The sequence below is a fragment of the Leucoraja erinacea genome, chromosome 2 (genome assembly GCF_028641065.1).
Source record: "Leucoraja erinacea ecotype New England chromosome 2, Leri_hhj_1, whole genome shotgun sequence".
Taxonomy (NCBI): Eukaryota; Metazoa; Chordata; class Chondrichthyes; order Rajiformes; family Rajidae; genus Leucoraja; species Leucoraja erinaceus.
In genome coordinates, this window is record NC_073378.1 from 87,358,236 (window position 1) to 87,379,742 (window position 21,507).

General features: G+C 40.5%; 1 protein-coding gene across 5 annotated transcripts in view; it reads right to left on the bottom strand.

Moving 5' to 3' along the window:
* The window catches only part of LOC129712085 (RNA-binding motif, single-stranded-interacting protein 3), a 1,245,262-nt gene extending 1,231,513 nt beyond the window's left edge, over positions 1-13,749 (bottom strand). For all 5 annotated transcript variants that reach the window (XM_055660289.1, XM_055660298.1, XM_055660306.1 and 2 more), the window contains exon 1: positions 13,525-13,749. In XM_055660289.1, the coding sequence (XP_055516264.1) occupies positions 13,525-13,734 (210 nt within the window). In that variant the 5' untranslated portion in view covers positions 13,735-13,749. The remainder of the gene's footprint in view (positions 1-13,524) is intronic.
* Positions 13,750-21,507: the final 7,758 nt, after the last annotated feature.

Below are 21,507 nucleotides of genomic sequence, written 5' to 3' on the forward strand. Positions count from 1 at the left end.
ATAAGATAATTCACATATCACTGTACCTTAATTGGTACGTGACAATAAAAGACCTTTGAAACCTTTGAACTCAGTGGGACAGGCAGCATCTCTGGAGAGAAGAAATGGGTGACGTTTTGGATCAAGACTCTTCTCCAGAGATGCTGCCTGTCCCACTGAGTTACTCCAGTATTTTGTGCCTACCATCATTTCCTTTCTTTTGCCTGGCTCCCTTCTTAAACAGTGGAATCACATATATGATTTTGCTGTCCTCTGAAACCATTCCTGATTCTAGTGACTATTGAAAGATCACTACTAATGCCTCCACAATCTCTACAGCTACCTCTCTCAGAACCGTGGCGTATAATCCAACAGATTCAGGCGACATCCATCTTTAGACTTTCAGCTTCCCAAGCACCTTCTCATCTGTAATAGCAACTGGACTCACTTCTGCTCCCTGACTCTCGAATATCTGGCACGTTGTTTTCCACTTTGAATACTGACACAACAAACGTATTCAATTAATCTGCCATTTCTTTGTTCATCATTAACACTACTCCAGCGTCATTTTCCAGTGGTCCAATATCCACTCTTGCCCCTTTTTTACTCGTTAAATATCTGTAAAACCGTTTGGTATCATCTTTTATATTAATGGCTAGCCTACCATCACATTTCATCTTTTCTCCCCTTATTGTTTTTTAACTGCCTTTATTGGTTTTTAAAAGCTTTGCAATCCCCCAGCTTCCAATTAGTCTTTGCCATTTACATACATTCTCTTTTGCCTTTATGGTCTCATTTTCCCCTTGGTATGTTTCTTCCTCTTTGGGATGAAAAGATCCCGTCTTCCAAATTATTCCCAGAAACTCTTTCCAATGCTGCTCCACCATCATTCCTGCTAAGGTCCCCTTCCAATCAGCTTGATTGCTGGCTCATCTCTCCTGCTTCTAGTTACCTTCACTCGCCTCTAATACCAATACATCTGATTTCAGCTTCTCCCTCTCAAACTACAGGTTGAATTATATCATACTACTAGACTAATTGGGACCCGTTGGGTCCCAGCATCACAGCATTCCACCTCTCCACCAATTCCAATATTGCTGGCCAGTGGGGGGGGGGGCTTTCTGTTGCGCCAGTTCATACTATTTGTTATTTGTTGAACACACACACCCTCCACCTCACACACACTCACACAAGGACTCTCACACACACACACAGATTCATTCACACACGGACACACACACACACACACTCATTCACACACTAATTCACATATACACACACACTCATGCACACACACACACGCAGACTCATTCACACACACAGACTCATTCACACACACACACACACGCACACGCACATACACAGACTCATTCACTCACACACTCACCCAATATTAAAATGCCAAGTAACTTCAGAACATGTTGAATATACAGTATGTAAAATGAATGTTTAAAGCCTCCTGTAGAGGCTGCTGGTGCTGAAGCAAAAGTGTGCTTTAAATAACATCCAACAAACGCACTCACCATAGACAGAGCAGTCAGCTCTCTTGAATTATTCTAAGGCGCCTGCACTCGGCACCATCTTGACGTCACCCTCTCGCTTCTTGCCACAAACCGGAAATGACGCACTCAGCGCCAGCATGCCGCTAACCGGAAATGACGTCATCTGCGCCATCTTGCAACTAAGCGAAAATCACAGAATGAGCGCCAATTTTGAAATTAAACACAGTCCTGATCTAATAAAATGTTTATTCACGCTTTATCCATCCGCAAGCCCTTTAAAAGCCAAGCCAATTGGACAAAAACACTTTGCAAGCCAACAAAACACATTTGCTGAAAGCTCTTTAAAAACCCAACTCAATTGGGCAAACACTTTGCAAACAACACATTGGCTGAAAACCACATCCCGGGGACTCACCGTGGAGTAGACGTGCGTTCAGTGTTATTCGCAGCTCAGGGAGCCTTGACCCTCTCGCTTCCTCCGTCTGGTAGAGACTGAGTGAGCCACGACACTTCTGGGTTTAATAGTCCCTCCCCCCTGTCGCCAGCGGGGGCAGAAGAGAGAATGGCGACATTTTAAAAAGCATTAACATCTCTCTGATTTTTCATCAATGGGAAATATCCTCCAGTCCAGTCCGGCGGAGGGAGGTTCTGAACGAGGTGGCCAAAAATGATGGCCGTAAGTGGCGGCGTTCTCTCGGAAATCACATCGCAGTGAGTCAAAAACGGTCAAGATCTTACTTTTAGTAATATAGATGATTACTGCCTCTGAGGGGTTCCTTCACCTTAAGCTCCCTAATCTAGCCTGGTTCATTGAACAACATCCTTGCCCTTTCACCAGTAGGATCGACCACAAGCTGCTCCAAGAAGCCATTTCGTAGACACTCATCAAATTTCTTCTTTTTGGATCCAGTACCAACTGGATTTTCCTATCTACCTGCTTATTGAAATCCCTTATGACCACTGTGACATTGCACTGTGAAATTGACATTACATGACAATTGTATCTCCTAATATAATTTGTATCATAAATGCTGGCTACATTTTAGCCAAGTATAACTGCCAGCAGGGTATTTTTACCCTTGAAGTTTCTTAGTTCTACCCACACTGATTCTACATCTTCTGATCTTATGTCATCACTCACTAAGCATCTACATCTTCTGATCCTATGTCATCGCTTACTAAAACAAGGGAAACCCTTTCTGTTGAGGAAATGATTCTCAAAGATCTTACAGAGGTGTATAAAATTATGAGAGGAAAAAGATTGGGTTTCGTTGTCTCTTATGAGAGGAAAATGATTGGTAGACGCACAGAGTATTTTGCCCAGAGTAAGTGAATCAAGAACCAGGGGACATTGGTTTAAGGTAAAAGCAAAAGGGTTTAATAGGAATTGGAGGGGTAACTTTTTCACACAAAGGGTGGTGGGTATATGGAACGAACATACTCCATATCATCAGTAGGTAGCCTGACACAGGCAAGGTGCCTACCCGATATCATCAGTAGGTAGCCTGACACAGTCATCTTAATTACCAAGCCCACCAATTTCCACAATTTCCACCAGGATAAAAGAAATCGGACACATGGTTATATGAATCTTTTTCCATGACTATGTAACCTTATTTGCTATTTATTATCCTGTAAATCAAATGTTTTTGCAAACAGTTTTTTTATTGTGGATATTGCATCATGAGGTATCAAAGGGATCTACGAAATTTGCTGCCTCAAAAAGGCAACCAGCATCATCCAAGACAAACACCACCATGACCACACTCATTTCACTCCTGCCATTGGAAGAAGGGGAGGGAAACTGTTATGTCCAGTTTCAGGTGCTGCTTCTTCCCAGCAACCATCACGCTATTAAACACTGCAACCTCTACATAAGCTCCAAACTATATAGACTTGGGGATACTATTTTTTACTTTACACTATTACCGTTTGTTTTGTTTTTTTATACACAGAACTTTCTTTTGTTGATTATTATGGGTTTTACAGAGTACTATCTTTACGTATCTGTTGTGCTGCTGCAAGTAATAATTTCATTGTTCTATTTCAATGACAGTAAAATACTCTTGACAGGTCTGAACCATTTTTTACAATCAGCTCTGCAAATATGAATGACTAAGTCAACATTAAATTTGTTGGATAACTTGGCTACAGAGCAGAGTTAGGATGTTCAGCAGTAGTGGGCGAGGGTAGCATTTCTGGGGGAGCTATAGGTTCAATTGTTCAGTGCTTGGTTTCCCAAAGTATATATATAAATGCACTCTGCCACGGAGAAAATTAAAATCAAGTTCAAGTTCAAGTGAGTTTATTGTCATGTGTCCCTGATAGGACAATTCATGCTTTGCTTCAGCACACAGAACATAGTAGGCATAGTAGACAAAACAGATCAATGTGTCGATATACTATAATATAAATATATACACACATGAATAAATAAAATGATAAAGTGCAAATAACAGATAATTGGTTATTAATAATCAGAGTTTTGTCCGAGCCAGGTTTAATCGCCTGATGGCCATTCCATTTCTAATAACAGTAAAAAAAAATGTAATCAAGCCTTTCCCACCACAGCAATACAGCATTAAATTTAAGACCCAATCAAAGATAATGTCAAGTCCAATGATAACATGTGTACATTTTAGAATTATCATGGTAGCACCCAATTGTTGAGCTGTACTTAACCTGTACTTGAAGTTGAGCTGTACTTTAACAAAACAAATGGTTTATTCCTTAAGGGGATACACAGATTTCGACAATAAAAAACACTGAAAGTAGGTATTTGCCTTCTGTGGAGCTAATATAGGAAATCAATTGTTAAAAAATCTTTATTTAATGAAGAGATTATTCTCAGACCATTATTGAGAATTATCTCTTCACTAAATAAAAGGCGGTACCAGAGATGTTGATGTGATGAAGACAGGAGGTACCAGAGATGTTGAAGAGATGAAAATCAATAAAGAGACATTGGAAAGGCTAGAATGATTTAAGTAATTAGGTCACATGATTCAAATGGTTTAAGTAATTACTCGTCGGTTGTTGAGCGATATGGATCTGAAGATTGCAGGAGAATTTGCAATAATTTTTCCATCTTCTCTGTATACAGGGAGGCAACAGAGGGGTGAAGAATGACAAAAATAACAGAGATGTAACATGAAGAAAGAAAACTACAGGCAGATTATTTTAAACTCAGTAACAGCGAGGCTTTCAGAAATAATATTCAGGGACAAAAATAATAAGCACTTGCAGAATGTATATCATGCTTGACAATCCTCATTCAATTTTTTAATGAAATAGCAGATAAGCCTGATCAAGGCAATACAGTTGTTACTTCTAATAGGTTTTTTAACATGGCCCAATGTAAAATGGTAGTTATCAACAGTGAGCCTCCTGAAATAGAGGGGAATGACACCATAGGTAAAACTTGGCTCAAGATCACACAGCGGAGAGTCATAGTAAATGGCTGTTTTTCAAAGCAATGTATCCCCAAAAGTCAGTCCCAGGACCATTACTTTTTCATTATATTTGTTACTACTTGCATTTGGATATATGGGGTAAAATGACAAAATTTGCACATGAAACCAAAACTGGATTAAACACTGATTAAGACAAAAGAAGATTGCAAAATAATAAAAATTGTCAGGGAGAGGCAAACAGAGAAGAAGTAATGAGGTTTAGTACAAAGAATTGTAAAGGAAATCATTTTGACAGAAGGGACAAGGAGAGATAATACATGCAAATTGTCTAGGTTTAATAATTACGCAGGAATAGAGAGCTACCAGTAAACGGGTGTATATATTTTTTACACAATATGTTGACAATGAAAAATAAAACATTGGATTCCTGACTTCTTAAAGATAGACCGAGTAAATACTGGTTGGATTTTGATCAACCATTGTTCAGCCACAACTGGATGCTTATACTTTAAAGAAGGACATGAAGGTCAAAGAGAGAAAGAACAAGAGATTTACTCAGTGTCGGATTTACCTCTAGGCTTGATACTTGCAGGCTTCAAAAGTCAAAACTCAGGGGTAAGTAGGAAAGTGAAAAGATATTTGAACTAGGAAGTTGGCAAGGGGCAATGCTAGGATGTAGAGCTGATAACCGTTGTTAGAAACCTACTCAATCACTACGGTACTTAACAATAACATTTTATGTGCTTTAGAGAAGGAATTGTGAATTGCAGAATTTTAAACACCCGTCATCATCCTTGGCTTTACTCAAGTTATTTAATACACTCTTCCATCTTCCTCTAGTCGTGGGGGTGGGGGATTGGGAGGGGCCTCACAAGTGGAATAGCCTAAGGCCTCTCTTCATCTAAATCCGGCATTGGATTTACTATAATAGAACGTAGGCACAAAATACTGGAATAACTCAGCGGGACAGGCAGTGTCTCTGGAGAGAAGGAATTGGTGACATTTTGGGTCAAGACAGACCATTCTTCAGATCTAGGGTTGCAAAGATTCAGCTACACGGTTAGATTGGAGATGTTTTGGATATTCTCTTTGGAGCAGAGAATGTTGAGAAGAAATTGAGCATAGGTCAAGATCATGGAGTAAATAAGGGAAGCTGTTCCTATTGCAAAAGATTCAAGGGACAGGGGATTCAGATTCAAAGTAATGAGCAAAACACACAGAGGAGAAGTGAGAATAATATTTTTTGTTTACAAAGAGAGAAGTTATATCTGCAATTTACAACTGACAAAAGTAATGGGAATCTGGGCTTTCCAAGGGAAATTGGATAGGGACTTAAAAGAAAATAACATGTAGAGTTACAGAGTAAAAGGGGAAGGGGGAAGGGGGTGTGTGTGGGAAGGAGGGGAGAAGGTGGAAGGGGAAGGGGGTTTGTGGGGGGGGGTGGTGAGGGACTCCACACAGCAGCCACCATCCGCAGCACCATACAGCACCTCCAGACTCCACACAGCGGTATACCCAACTCCACACAGCAGCTTTCCTGACTCCATTCAGCAGCTTACCCGACTCCACACAGTTGCTTTCCCGACCCCACTCTTGCGGACTCAATCAGCACGGCTTGATTACTCAGTCCCGCCTCCGGGGCTTTATACTCCAGCGGGTGCTGGAAGGGGCGTTACCTTCATGGTGATTGACAGGTGAGAAGACCAATCTACTGATCTCATGATTTTTTAAATCTTCATAACTTTTTGCATATTTCACCGATCGGAACAAAACGTGGTGGCTTGGAGCAGAGGAGAACGGTGAGTAAGGTGGCGAATGGTGAGTAAGCTGGCGAAAAAATCCTAGCAATGTAGGGCAGCATTTCTGCGCATATTTAATTACAATGCAGACCGGAAGTGGTCAAGTTGAGAGTTTTAGTAATAGTATAGATAACAATGTTGTAAAAATAAAAATTGCTGGAGATCCTCAGGAGGTCAAGCAGTATTTGTGGCAAGAGGTACAGTTAGCATTTCAGTTCAATTACTTCTTCAGAATAAAAGAAATGTTGATTTATTGTGCTCAGAATTTAGAATAATCTCCATGTCAAAAAGAGCATTGGACAAAATTCAAGTTAATACCTTTCTTATGTGACTAGATGGTTATGGTAGTTAAATTCCTTGTCTAGCAGACCAGAGGTCTAGATTAATAATTTAGAAATATGTTTAAATCCCAGCAGACCAGATGGGAAATTTGAAATTAAATAATAAATAAATTTGGAACCCACCCAGTTCTCCAACATCCTTCCGAGAAATAAATCGTATATGTAGAGCAGATTCCGTTTTGACACAAAAACCACCACAATGTGGCCATTTCTTAGATTTGAAATGTTTCTCAATTTTTGTTTAACAAGCCTTTTCAAGAAGAGCAATGTATGTAAACAAATCACGCATCCATTCAAGATGAAAACAAAAATTTGCACTGTTGTGATTTATTGATGCCAATATTATTTACCAATAATATTTCAAGTGCTTTTGCACAGCATGCCCATGGCAGCCAACTAGCCAGAAAGTGCATGGTCAATGAAAGTCAAGGAGTATGAAAATAACCAAAAAAGACATGTACATTTGAATAATAATGTCAAACACTAAAATAAAGCTTGCAGAGGGAGAGTGGGGGAGAGGGGGAAAGGGGGAGTGCAGGTGACTATGCAGTTGCCACATGGTCGCCACATGTTCGTCGTTGGTTGCCGGGGAGTCGCCTTCATGGTCGTGAGGAGTTCCCGCATTCTGGGAACTAGTTGCGGCCTCAGTATGGTCGCCGCACATTTTTCAACATGTTGAAAAATGAGCGGCGACCAGAATGAAGCCGCCATGGAGAGTAGCGAGAATTCTCTTTCCGTAGGTGGGTCGCCAGAAGGTCCTAGTGGGTTGCAAGGTCGAAGATTCTCGTAGATTGTAGCCAGTGCTGAAGGTGAATTCCATTGGCTCATAGGGAAAAAATGCGTAAGCAGTTGTTTTCAGAACCAAGGATAACAACCGATAGTGTTAAATGTCCGCTGAGATTCACAGCCGTGCCGTGTATCTCTGGCTCCTTAAAAGTTGTTTCCACTCCTTCTCCCCCCCTCACCCCCCCCCCCCCCCCCCCCCCCCCCCGGCCCACTGTGCTTTAGCTGTCTTAATTACTTCTCTCCATACCCCTGATCCCTTTAGCCACAAGGGCCACATCTAAATCCCTCTCAAATATATCCAATGAACTGGCCTCAACTACCTTCAGTGGCAGAGAGTTCCACAGATTCACCACTCTCTGTGTGAAAAAAGTTTTTTCTCATCTCGGTCCTAAAGGATTTCCCCTCTATCCTTAAGCTGTGACCCCTTGTCCTGGACTTCCCCAACATCGGGAACAATCTTCCTGCAACTAGCCTGTCCAACCCCTTAAGAATTTTGTAAGTTTCTATAAGATCCCCCCTCAATCTCCTAAATTCTAGCGAATACAAGCCGAAAGGTTTGTAATAATAAATTTTATAATAAAAGGTATTATATTTGAATGTATTTGACTGGACTAGAAGTAATTCTTTTGCATTAGGATAAGTATTTGAAGAGTAAAAAATAACAAGTCAAGGGAAAGGAGCATGAGTGTGGACATATTGGATAGTCCCGAAAAGAAATGCTTCACGCAAGGATGTTGTTACGCTGAAAAGGAAGCAGATAAGGTTTACGAGGTGGAAGACACAGATCTGTTGATGCTAGAGGATGTTTGATATAGAGATATAATATGAAAATGGTAAAATATTAACTTTGATAACATGTGGTCTGTGTATCGCCACCAGTGTTAAGTACAAAGACTAATGTGCCCGATTTGATATCAAGGCAGGAAGCTAAAATAAGTGAAAGAGAGGATAATTTTTGTGGCGAGTCAGTGGTTTCATCTTGCACATTTTCATAATGCAAAAATCAGTGTTGCGATTGCCAGTGCTGAGGCCATTAGAGCCCAGACTACTGGATCCAGCACACAAGGAGTTGACAAAAGTTTTGGCTGAAATCATTTTTGAAAAGATTTTATTTTACTCTGAAAGTGTTTAATTTGTAATTTTAGAAGAAAATGGTATCTATTGCAAAGGAGAAATCAATGTCTGGAATAGAATTGGTCAAGAATCATGTAATTATGTTGTTATGGGTTGATCTGAGACCACATCTAGTGTAATCAAAGTGCCTGAGTTATTTTTGGGATATTTTTAAGAGCTGGTTTTGGCACTACCTAAAATTGGAGTATTTCCATGCCAAAGAAATACCGTCCAAAACCCTGCAGTTTCTCTGGGTATCCTCCAGTTATAGATAGCTGTCATTCAGAAGATGTGTAAAACAGCAAAAACAACCACGCTGATACAACGATATCAAGGAATAATTGCAACATTTGCAAGCCATTTATTGATGCAGGACATTTGCACAAACTATCTAGGCTGGAAGCTCTGACGGAATTTTAAAAGGGGTACAATGTCTATAAGGCCTTCAAGAGTATCATGGCTCCCTGGGCAGAGATCAAGTAAATAACTACAAATGGGGTTTGGAATAGAATGTGCTGTCAGTTCATGTGTGGTTTCAACTGTTCCAACAAAACAGTTGGAGAAGTGGCTAGTAAAGTCGTCAAGCTGGCTCATCAACACAAGGTTGAAACATTTGATGAAAAGGCCAATTATTTTTAAGACCTGGTTTTAAGGCGATACTTTTAAGACCTGGTTTTGGCACAACCTAATATTGAAGGAGTATTTCCATGCCAAAGAAATACCGTCCAAAACCCTGCAGTTTCCCTGGGTAAATGGAAAGAGATCACCAATTGATTTTGTGTGTTTGAAATAATATGCTGCTCTTTATTACAATAGTAACGATTGTTGAATGGTATTTTATTGAATTGGTGTACATTTATATGTGGGCAGGAGATACAAAAACCTCAAGTAGCAACGACCAGGTTCAGGAAATTGACTTTTTTTATAATGATCAGGTTTTTATACAAACCAGCACAACCCTAATCCTTCCTTGGCAATGCAACACAATGGGCCATCTCTTATTATATCATGGACTTCTTTTTATCTAATTGTCAAAGTGCAAGAATAACTCAGTGGGTCAGGCAGCATCTCTGGAGAACATGGATATTCAACGTTTTGGGTGGGACCTTTTTCCAGACTGGAAAAGAGTCCTGAACTGTCTAAAGAAGGGTCTCAACCCAAAACACCACCCATTCCTTCTCTCCAGAGATGCTGCCTGTCCTGTTGAGTTACTCCAATTTTTTGTGGCGATCTTGAACTGAAATGTTGCTTATCCACGTTAGCCAACCTGCTGAGTTGTCCATGTTAGCCAACCTGCTGAGTTATTTTGTAAACCAGCATCGCCAGTTCATTGTGTCTACATTTTTCTAATTGTGTTTGTGCAGTAAAGGATATTTTGCAAGACATTTTTCTTTTTAGTCTTGCAGAATTTATGCATAATTTATGTATAATTTATATTTATGTGTTTTCCGAGTCCATGTGCCTGCTGATTTTCATTAACTCACCGTTCTTGTGCAATGATAATAGATTCGACATGATGAGTTTCTTAACTGAAAAACCCTACATTGACTAATATACCCAATGCCCATGTTAGAAATCTAATTATTAACTAGTTTTGTGCTCAGTGCATCATAATGAGAGCAAAATGTGCCTTAAAGTAAGAAATCAAACCATATATTTTTTTCACAGATGTCCTTTTTTCATTCACCTAAAACATTGATTCTTTGAAGGGCACAAATGTTGAAACAGCAAATATATTTTTTTTGACGGGATTCTGTACATACAATGCATGGATAAACTAAAAAGGAAAGGTCATGTGCACTTGAAACATGAATATGCAATAGAAATGTAATTATGATGCTGCAAACGCATCTGACAACAATTTTAAAAGTTTAACCATGTAGCTCATTCAAAAACTCACATTAAATTTATTTTACAAAATATTATTAATTGTTTATCAGGGCTGTCAACTAAACAGCATTAATGTGTAAATTGATGAGCTTTTTTAAAAACACTTTAATCACACACCACAAAATGAAACAGCTTTAAAAAAGTAAATTAAATTTTCAGCATTAGTCTCTCACACCTCATGTTAGGCATCTTACACATGCAAGAAATGCAGTTGCAGTTTCCATATGCAATGACAACACTCAGCTTTATTTCCTCACTATTCATTGCCACACCATTTTTATGTTTGTTTGTCCCAGATTGTTTCAACTGCCTGTCTGACATCCAAAATTAGATTTGTAGAAATTTCCTGCTACTAAATATTGGTCTCCAACACAATATTGATTTCCTCTCTAACAACTAAAATTCCCATATTAGCAACCTACTATGGCTGATCTTCACAATCTCGGCATAGCATCCAAGGATGTTACCTCAAACACTTCTGACCATTCATTACCAAACCTGTATAGGTCCAACACCATAATATCACAGCCAAGAAAACACACCATGCCTCTAATTCATCTGAAGATGAAGGTAATTTGGAATGTCTCCAATGACTTACCAATTTCTACAGATGCACCATAGAAAGCATTCTACTCAAATGCATCACAGATTGGTATTGTGGAGAGTCGTGAGCACAGCCGGGTCCATCATACAAGCAAACCTCGCTCCCATCAAATCCATCTATACTACACACCGTTTTGTGAAAGAAGCCAACATAATCAAGGATCACTGGTCATTCTCTTGTCTCCCCTTCCCTAATGAGCAAAAGATACAAAAGCTCGAAAGCAGATACTACCAGATTCAAGAACAGCTTCTTCCCCGCTGTCATTAGATTCCTGAAAATATCTCTCATTTGCTGAGGATGTATCCCTGATCTTCCAATCTACCTCTTTGTAGTCCTTGCATTTGTTTTATCTGCACTTTCTCTGTAGCAATAACACTACACTCTGTACTGAATATTTTGTTTTTTTGCAGAATCTGATATAATCCTGTATGATATGATTGGCTTGGATAGCACACAAAACAAAGCTTGTCTGTATGATGGTGCACATGATAATAATAAATCAATTCCTGACCTGCTCCACCATTCATCAAGATCATGCTGATCTCTCTGTGCCTCCAACCCATTGCACATTAATCCAGTAATCTTTCACCTCCTTGCTTATCAGGTATCTGTCTACATTTGCCATAAAATGTTCCAATTATTTTTTGCCATCAAAAGTTCCCAAGAATATTGTGTGCCGTTTTGGTCTCCTAATTTGAGGAAAGACATTCTTGCTATTAAGGGAGTGCAGCGTAGGTTCATGAGGTTAATTCTCAGGATGGCATGACTGCCATATAATGAAAGAATGTAGCGACTGGGCTTGGAATCACTGGAATTTAGAAGGATGAGAGGGTATCTTATAGAAACATATAACATTATTAAGGGATTGGACATGATAGATTCAGGAAACATGTTCCCGATATTGGGGGAGTCCAGAACCAGGGGCCACAGTTTAAGAAATGGTTGGCCATGTAGAACTGAGATGAGGAAAAACTTTATCACACAGAGAATTGTGAATTTGTGGAATTCTCTGCCTCAGAAGGCAATGGAGGATAATTCACAGGGTGCATTCAAAAGAAAGTTAGCTAGAGCTCTCAGGGCTAGCTGAATCAAGGGATATGGGGAGAAGGCAGGAACAGGGTACTGGTTGTGGATGATCAGCCATGATCACATTGAATGGTGGTGCTGGCTCGAAGGGCCGAATGGCCTACTCCAGCACCTATTGTCTACGTATGACATGGTCTTCAGAAAAATAAATCTTCAGATTGTCTTCAGTGAGCTGTCCTTATTTTAAAAAGGTGACCTCCAGTCCCAGAATCTCCCACATAAGAAGACACAGATCTACAGCATGTTAAGCCCATCATGTCAAATTACCTCACATTCTTCTAAATTTCAGTAAATACAAACTTAGCTTGGATACCTGGTTATTATAAAGACTGGATATGTAGATACATTTAGGTTTCACAATTCACAACCAAAGTATAAACTCCTTCAGTTTATCCTTTGTAGTTTAGATTTAATTGAAACAAAACATGGTTTTGAAAAATTGCACACAGATTCTTCCAATGAACAAAGTAAAACTCTAGATATTGGATGGACAAAGCAAATCAATAATAAATGGAACAAACTTGCCACATAGGTCAAAAACCTGTTTGAGTAGTGATCTTGAACAAGCCACTGATATTTATGTATGAGCCCATTCATTCTGTAAGCCCTGATTTATTTTAACAAGCCAATGCCATTTGGTACAATTATTGAGAGGCACGGCATATCAGTCTTAGCTTTTGACTAATTAATATTGTCAGCAATATCTCTGGATTTGTATATTCCATAATTATTTATTTGTAATCACTACCTTAAAACAATAGCTGCGATACCATTGTTATTATGCCCACCTTGCAGTGCAAAGCAAGGCATTGTGACATTCTTCATAATTTCCCACTTCCTGTTGATCATTCACAATTACCACAATAATTAATGTCTGCACCAGCCAGTCAAATGCTTGTTCCACAAGGTTTACGTGCAAATGTGTGGTATTTAGAAAAATACAACATATTAAAACAAATATTTTAATTCTGAAAAATGAATAAAAAGTAAGAACATTTAAGGTGTTCATACCTTCTTGTCTTCCCGGTCATTTGCTTGCCTCTTTTCCTGATTGTGGCTGTCACTGACAGTTGCACTCTCCTCTTGCTGCCCATCCTGCTGTTGCTGCTGCTGCTGTTGCTGCTGCTGCTGCTGACAGCCACTGCCTCCAGACCCCTGAGCGTGGGGGATGGGCTCCAAGCTCCCGTTCTCCCGACACTGAGAAACTCCGTTTACATCCATCTCGGTCTTCCAAATTTACTACATTGCACAAGATTTAAAACAACAACGTCAGATTATCACAACGCCAGCTTGTATTTCAATCAGGGTTGAGTCAATGCGAGCTGATCGCCTGAGAACCGTAGAACGAGGCACAAATCGCAGACTTTTGAATTTGTCCTTGTGCAATGGCCTTCAGTCGCCCTAAAGAAAAAGCAAACGCTAACTAAGCAGATAAACTCGGCATTTAGTGGGCAGGGCTAATTTACTTAACCGTCGGTTATGGGGAATAGCTTCCACCACAGCTCTGGACCCATCCCAAAGTTACAAAAGAAGGGGGGGAGGGGGGTGAAATAAAATCCCCAGTATTATTGCAGTGTCTGGTGGTGTGTTCGCTTTAAGAACCGCTCGGAATAAATGACACCCAAAAGTTAAAGCCCCTTCCGAGGGAATGGCGAAATAAAAAAAACCACGCGACCTCGAAAGGCGGATGTAAGAAATGAGTTCCCAACCTGCGAGATGCGGTGCGGGCGCTGACACTCCGGCATTTACTCGGCGAGCCGGGTTCCGCTGGTGCTCATCTATCCTCTGTGTGACCGTGGCTCTCGCACTCGTACTCCGCCCGCGTCGCTCCACGCAGCCCCTGCACAACGAGAGCCGGAGTCAAGAGAATGGAAGGGGGGAACATTCAGGGATAAGAATCAAAATATCTTCTCCTCACTACAGTCTCGAAAAGCCTGCTATTTGGAGTTTCTCAAATAAAAAAGGCCATGTTATTATTATCGATCTTTTGAAAAATAAAACTCTTTTGAATCAGCTCGAGTAAAATAACATCAACTTCAAAAATTATTATCCAGAGATGTAATATCTACATCTGCTTTATTACCAGTGTATTACTATACAGGCCTTGTCGATTTCACTGAATAAATAAATATATGCACTTATGGAAAATAGTTAGCAAATTAAAATACCGGTGTGTAAATTGCCCTTTTAACCATCAAATGACAATTATTGAAATGTGAAGTGTCTCCAGACATTAATAAAATAATTTTAGCAACATTTAATTCAAAAGAGGGAAGATTTGTCAAAATATCAGATAGCTATGCTGAAAATAATATTGGCTGTATTTCAATGTGGTTATTATTCAAGGTTGTAGATCATGTCTGAGGAAGGGTCTCGACATGAAACGTCACCCATTCCTTCTCTCCAGAGATGCTGCCTACCCTGTTGAGTTACTCCAGCTTTTTGTGTCTATCTTTGGTTTAAACCAGCATCTGCAGTTCCTTCTTACACATGTCATTGCACCTTCTTTGGATACTCTTTCTCTTTATCATTATTACATACAATAAACCCTTCTTTTAACAGACCCCTTTATAATGGATTTCGGATCAAATGGATGGACCTGTCGATGCCAGCCCTGGCTCACACCATCTCTCCAGCTGCTTAAAGCCCCGGCTTCCGACCCCACCCCCGAATTGGTGCACCACAAGCCCTTCTTCATTCACTGCACTATCTGGTTGCAGTGGCTGCTGCTGTTCACGTTGTAGCCCATTAAGTGGACAGTGCTTTCTTTGGGCCACCGCCAAGGACAGGACATACTTGGTCACTGTGGGGCTCCATCCTCTCCCACCTACTGCTGCTTCTTCCTTTCGACTCCCCGCACAACTGCCGCCACCTCCTCCTTCCTACCGCTCTGTCCACTCGGCCTCTTCCCGCCACTCCTCTCCCCACCGTCTTTTCCACCTTCTGCCCTGGAGTCTCTGGCATACTCCACCTTGGAAGCGGCAGCAGGTGAGAGAGGAGGTGAGCCCCATGGTGACCGAGTGTGTCTTTTAGTTGACAGTGGACTGATTGTGCAGCCACGGGTGGCATCAGAAGCTCTGTTCACTTTACCCAAAATCATTTATAAAGGGGTCCGTTATAATGAGGGTTTACTGTGTGCAATAATTATGAAGAGAAAGAGGATCCAAGAGTCAAGGGTGTTTTATTGACATATGTCTCAGACGGGACAATGAAATTCTTACCTGCAGCAGCACAACAGAATATGTAAATATGTAAACATTGTATATGACGGGGAAAAAAAAGAAAAAGTTCAATAAATAACAAATATAGTGCAAATAACAAATAATAATATAGTATTTTGCAGTTAAGAGCTCATAGTTTATTTGTTGTGTTTAATAGCCTGATGGCCGTGGGGAAGAAGCTGTTCCTGAACCTGGACGTTACAGTCTTCAGGCTCCTATAGCTTCTTCCTGGTGGCAGTGGTGAGATAAATGTGTGGCAAGGATGGTGTGGGTCCTTGATGATCCACCAAAGGTGCAGTGAAATGATGTGCAACTTTGAGTAATGAAAAAGTGCTGTTGCCAGGGGCTACAATGTGAGCCACAACATCAGCGCGTCACCGGACCATGGGTGGGTGAAGAAGGGCTCGCTGGTGCAGACTAGCGGCATTAACGCCTAATTTTAAGGTGAAACAACACAAAGTGCTGGAGTAACCCAGCAGACTAAATCAGTCTGACGTTACCTATCCATGTTCTCCAACAACACTACCTGAATCGCTGAGTTACTATGATTAACCATAATTTGCAGTTCTTTGTTTCAACTACAACAATAATTTACTCAGTTATAATGGACAATTGGCAATAACGGACACTAATTCCCCCCCCCCCCCCCCCCCCCAGTCAGTTATAATGACCATTTACTGTAGTTAGGTCATCTGGTGAGAGATTAGAAAATGTTAATGTTCAAAGGGAATTGAGTGTCCGTATGCATGAGTCACCGAAAGCTAACAGGCCATGCAGCACTAAATAAAAGCTTTTAAAAAGAAACTGCAGAATGGAGAAATCTAAACAGATAATACTATAAAGAATGAATGGCAGTACCTTTGGAAAGTGTAATACTTTACATTTTAGCTTTGGAACCATTCAGCAGGCAAAAAAGATATCCTGAGATTCTGATAAAGGGTCTGAAAATGTTTCTGAGGTGAAAATTGAGTTATGGTCTCATTAAAAGCCAGAGCAGGCTTAATAGGCCAAATTGGTCATTCAAGTCCCTATTTGTCATGATCACTTGTGCCAATGTTTAGAGAGAATTGACAAATATACTGGGGTAATAGTAACTCTAGATCAGGAGGTATGTTGTTATACTTGCTTTTAATTGGATTGTAGATGAGCAAGACAACAGATTTGAGATTAGCAAGTGTATCTTACACAGAGGGCTAGGGGAAATTACTCCCCAATAGGCTGCAAAGAAATTGGCCTCACTTAAGAGCAGATCTAACAGATGCTGATATAAAGTCAGGTGATCGCAAACATCGACAATATCCTGGAAGATGAGCAGGGTGGCTACACATCACCAGTGGTTGAGAAAGTCATCTTTGTGCTCAACATTTCCACTTCTGGATCTTTTCAGCGCTGCTGCAGAGAATTACAGGATATTTTATCTACTGCACATAAAGTGGGTAATAGATGGGGTTATTTGACAGGGCAGGTCGTTTCATCTACACATTGACGAAACAACACAAATTTTGCAATGTTTGGTCACTTCATCCAAGCTATTTGTATAAAATGTAATAAGTTGAACCCTCAACCCCAATCTCTGTGAAATACGATTTGTTCCATTGCGTAAACCAAAAATGACAATTTATATAATATTTGTTTCCTATATCCATTCTATCTTCTGTTCATGCCAGCATGCTGCTTTCTATACTTTGGGCATTTATTTTCCACAATAATCCTTGATTTGACACTATATCAAATGCTGACTGATAACGTTATTGGTTCCCCTTATACACACATAATACTTCTTCAAAGACGTCCAATCAACCACCATTTCTATTTTTACAAAACCATGTTGAATTTACTTGATTACCTTGCCTTGTTAGTACTTCTTTAATAATAATTTGAAAATGTTCCCATATTAAGCTAACTGGCCTGTGGATGCCTGACTCCCACTCCATTTGAATAAAGGAGGTATATTAACTATTATTCCCATCTAGTAGAATATTTCTAGAAAAAAGCGAATTTTGGAAAATTAAACCAATGCATCAAGTCAATTCTCTGTGGTAGACTTCCTAAATTAATACTTTAGGCAAACAGATCTGCTCTGTCCCACACCACTCATGTTGGCTGATAGGAATTGTCTTTTAAATGAAAGAAAATCCCACTACTGGCCCAATGATCCACTCAGTATTTCTGAGAACTTGCTGAATGGAAAAGAACAGCAACACCACAAATCACATTTTTTTGGTTACTCAGCTGCGAATGACTGCTAGTTACATTCTCCAGGGTTATATTTCTCTCAAAGAAAGTAGCAAAAAAATATATTAATCAGCCCATTAAATAATTTGAAAGTGTAATATAGGCTGTCCTTAAGTTAAGAACGGCCGACTTATGAATACCTGTACATATGAGATTCAAGATTCAAGATTCAATTTAATTGTAACATGTACCAATTAAGGTACAGTGAAATGTGAATTACCATACAGCCATACTAAGTAAAAAGCTAAAATACACACAGTATATAAAATAAAGTTTAACATAAATATCCACCACAGTGGAATCAACATTCCTCACGTTGATGGAAGGCAATAAAGTTCAGTCATCTTCCTCCTTTGTTCACCCGTGACCTTTGAACGGGGCCATTGCCGACGGTCTGCTGTTCATCTCGTCAGGATGATTGAAATTCCGGCATCGGGACGGCTCGGAACACATGGAGCTCCCGAGTCGGCCGCTTCTTACCGGAGACCACTGCTTCACGGTGTTAAAGTCCACAGGTCTTTAGCTCCAACACTGGCGATCCTTGGCAAAAGATCCCAGGCTCTGCGATGGTAAGTCCACGCCGTACCCGCGGCTTGAAGCCACGGGCCGGTCTCCAGGAAATGCTGTACCACTCCTCGTTGTAGGCAGCAAAGGGGGAGCAGAGATGCGACACATGATGCAGCGGTGTCGTTGCTGACTTACAGCGCCACAGACCCTGTACAATACTGACTATGTGTGTTGTCTGTATGGAATTTGTACATTCTCCATGTGACTGTGTGGGTTTTGTCCGGGTACTCCGGTTTCCTTCCACACACCAAAGACATACAGGTTTGTAGGTTAGGAATGGGTGACGTTTCGGGTCGAGACCCGAAATGTCAACCGTTCCTTCTCTCCGAGATGCTGCCTGACCCGTTGAGTTACTCCAGCATTTTGTGTCCACCTTCCATTTAAACCAACATCTGCAGTTCTTTCCTACCCAGGTTTGCAGATAAATTGGCTTTGGTAAATTGTAAAATTGTCCCTAGTATGTAGGATAGTATTAGTGTTGGAGTGATTGCTGGCTGGCGTGGACTCAATGGGCTGAAGGGCCTGTTTCCGTGCTGTATCTTTAAAGTCTAAAGTCTATAAGTACTCCCCCACATATAAGTCTTCACAATCCTGTTGATCTGGTGAGCAAATTGGTGATCATATGAGGTCCTGGAAGACCCTTTGAACAGGGCTACATATGATATCACATACAGACATTATTGCTTCTCTGGAATTCAGCTATATTGTTGCTGATTGTCCAAGGCTGTAATGAGTACCACAATGGGGTATCTTTACAAGATATAAAAGTTGACTATTCAGTCCCCCACATTTACGTTTTAAACCACATTTGTGTACAAACCTTTTATGCTTTGATTCTCTTAGTATCTAAAGTGTTATCAGTCACTGTCTTGAATATATACGTGGAAATCCTTTCCCTTCAGAAATAGTGGAATCTTTTTCACTATAGGAAAATGGCAAAATTCACGTACATGGAAAGAAAAGGTTTGGAGGGATAGAGGTCAAATCCAGGCAAATGGGATGAGTACAGGTATTTTACCAGATTCAATCATCCCTATTATGCAGTGTTCTTTAAACCTTTGTTAATGTGGCAGCTGATGGAACTGCCCCTGTCGATATAGGATCAAGATAAAAAAAAGTTGCATATAAGAATGTAAGAACATAAGAAATAGGACCAATATATTTGTCATTCTTTTTAGAAACCATATAACATATAACCATATAACAATTACAGCACGGAAACAGGCCATCTCGGCACTTCTAGTCCGTGACGAGCACTTATTCTCCCCTAGTCCCATCTACCTGCACTCAGACCATAACCCTCCATTCCTTTCCCGTCCATATACCTATCCAATTTATTTTTAAAAGATAAAATTGAACCTGCCTCCACCACTTCCACTGGAAGCTCATTCCACACAGCCACCACTCTCTGAGTAAAGAAGTTCCCCCTCATGTTACCCCTAAACTTCTGTCCCTTCATTCTCAAATCATGTCCTCTTGTTTGAATCTTCTCTAATCTCAATGGAAAAAGCTTATCCACGTCAACTCTGTCTATCCCTCTCATCATTTTAAAGACCTCTATCAAGTCCCCCCTTAACCTTCTGTGCTCCAAAGAATAAAGACCTAACTTGTTCAACCTTTCTCTGTAACTTAGTTGCTGAAACCCTGGCAACAATCTAGTAAATCTCCTCTGTACTCTCTCTATTTTGTTGAAATCTTTCCTATAATTAGGCGACCAAAATTGTACACCATACTCCAGAATTGGCCTCACCAATGCCTTGTACAATTTTAACATTACGTCCCAACTTCTATACACAATGCTCTGATTTATAAAGGCCAGCACACCAAAAACTTTCTTTACCACCCTATCTACATGAGATTCCACTTTCAGAGAACTATGCACAGTTATTCCTCTGTTCAACTGCATTCCTCAATTCGTCCTATGTGATCCTGCCAAGATGTAGCACCTCACATTTATCAGCATTAAAGAAAGAAAAGAAGGAAAAAGAAAGATAAAACTTAATACACTATCAAGGAATAGTAGGTATTTGTTCCAACCTTCATCCTGCTGTTTATCCTAAAATAAATGTGTTGAATGCGATCTTAACATGAAGTTAGGCCTCAAGTCGTAGCAAATATTCAGTGAGTTGTGGATGTCATTATTTACCTATCACATCTGCCCTATACGTGGCGACTAAAGGGCCTGTCCCACTTGGGTGCATTTGCGCGTCATTTACGCGACAGACCGGCAGTGACTGACGCGCGATAATTGGGTGACTGTCACGCAAAAATCGTCTAGCAGTATGACAGTCACGCGCCAAGTAGCGCCAGTCTCTGTGGAATGGATTTTCCCAGTGAAAAATTTTCAAAACTCGCCGTGCTTTATACCTGGGTGATCACGTGATGCGGCGCTCAAATGACGCGCAAATGGTGCACCGATGGCGTACAGGCAGCGCGTGGCGACGCATGGTTATGGACGTTGATGCACAATGACGCATAATAAATTAGCATAGGCAATGTTTGTGCGTCACCGTGCATAACCATGCATTACCACGTGCTACACGTAACCATCAGTACATCAGCGTACGCCATCAGTAGGTCAGCGTGCGCAAGGGATACGTTACACAGGTGGCGTGCGAGGATTTTGAACATTCCAAACTTTTCACATCTGTTCGTTTGGCTTCTGCATGCTGACTGCTTTGGTAATGATCACCAGAAATATCTATACAACACCGTGTAGAAATGGAAATGACATATATGTACTTATAATGACAGCTAGCTTTACCTCTCCAACACATTCCATGCCTTGATCCAGTATATGAGTCAACATGCAGTGATATACAATATTCAGGAAGGTTAGACAGAAAGGAAGAAGAGGTGCGGTGGCATTGCTCGTTAAAGTAGGAGATTAATGCAATGGTAAGGAGAGACATTTGTTTGCATGTTGTAGAATCTGTATGGGTAGAACTGCAAAATAGCCAAGGGCAGAAAA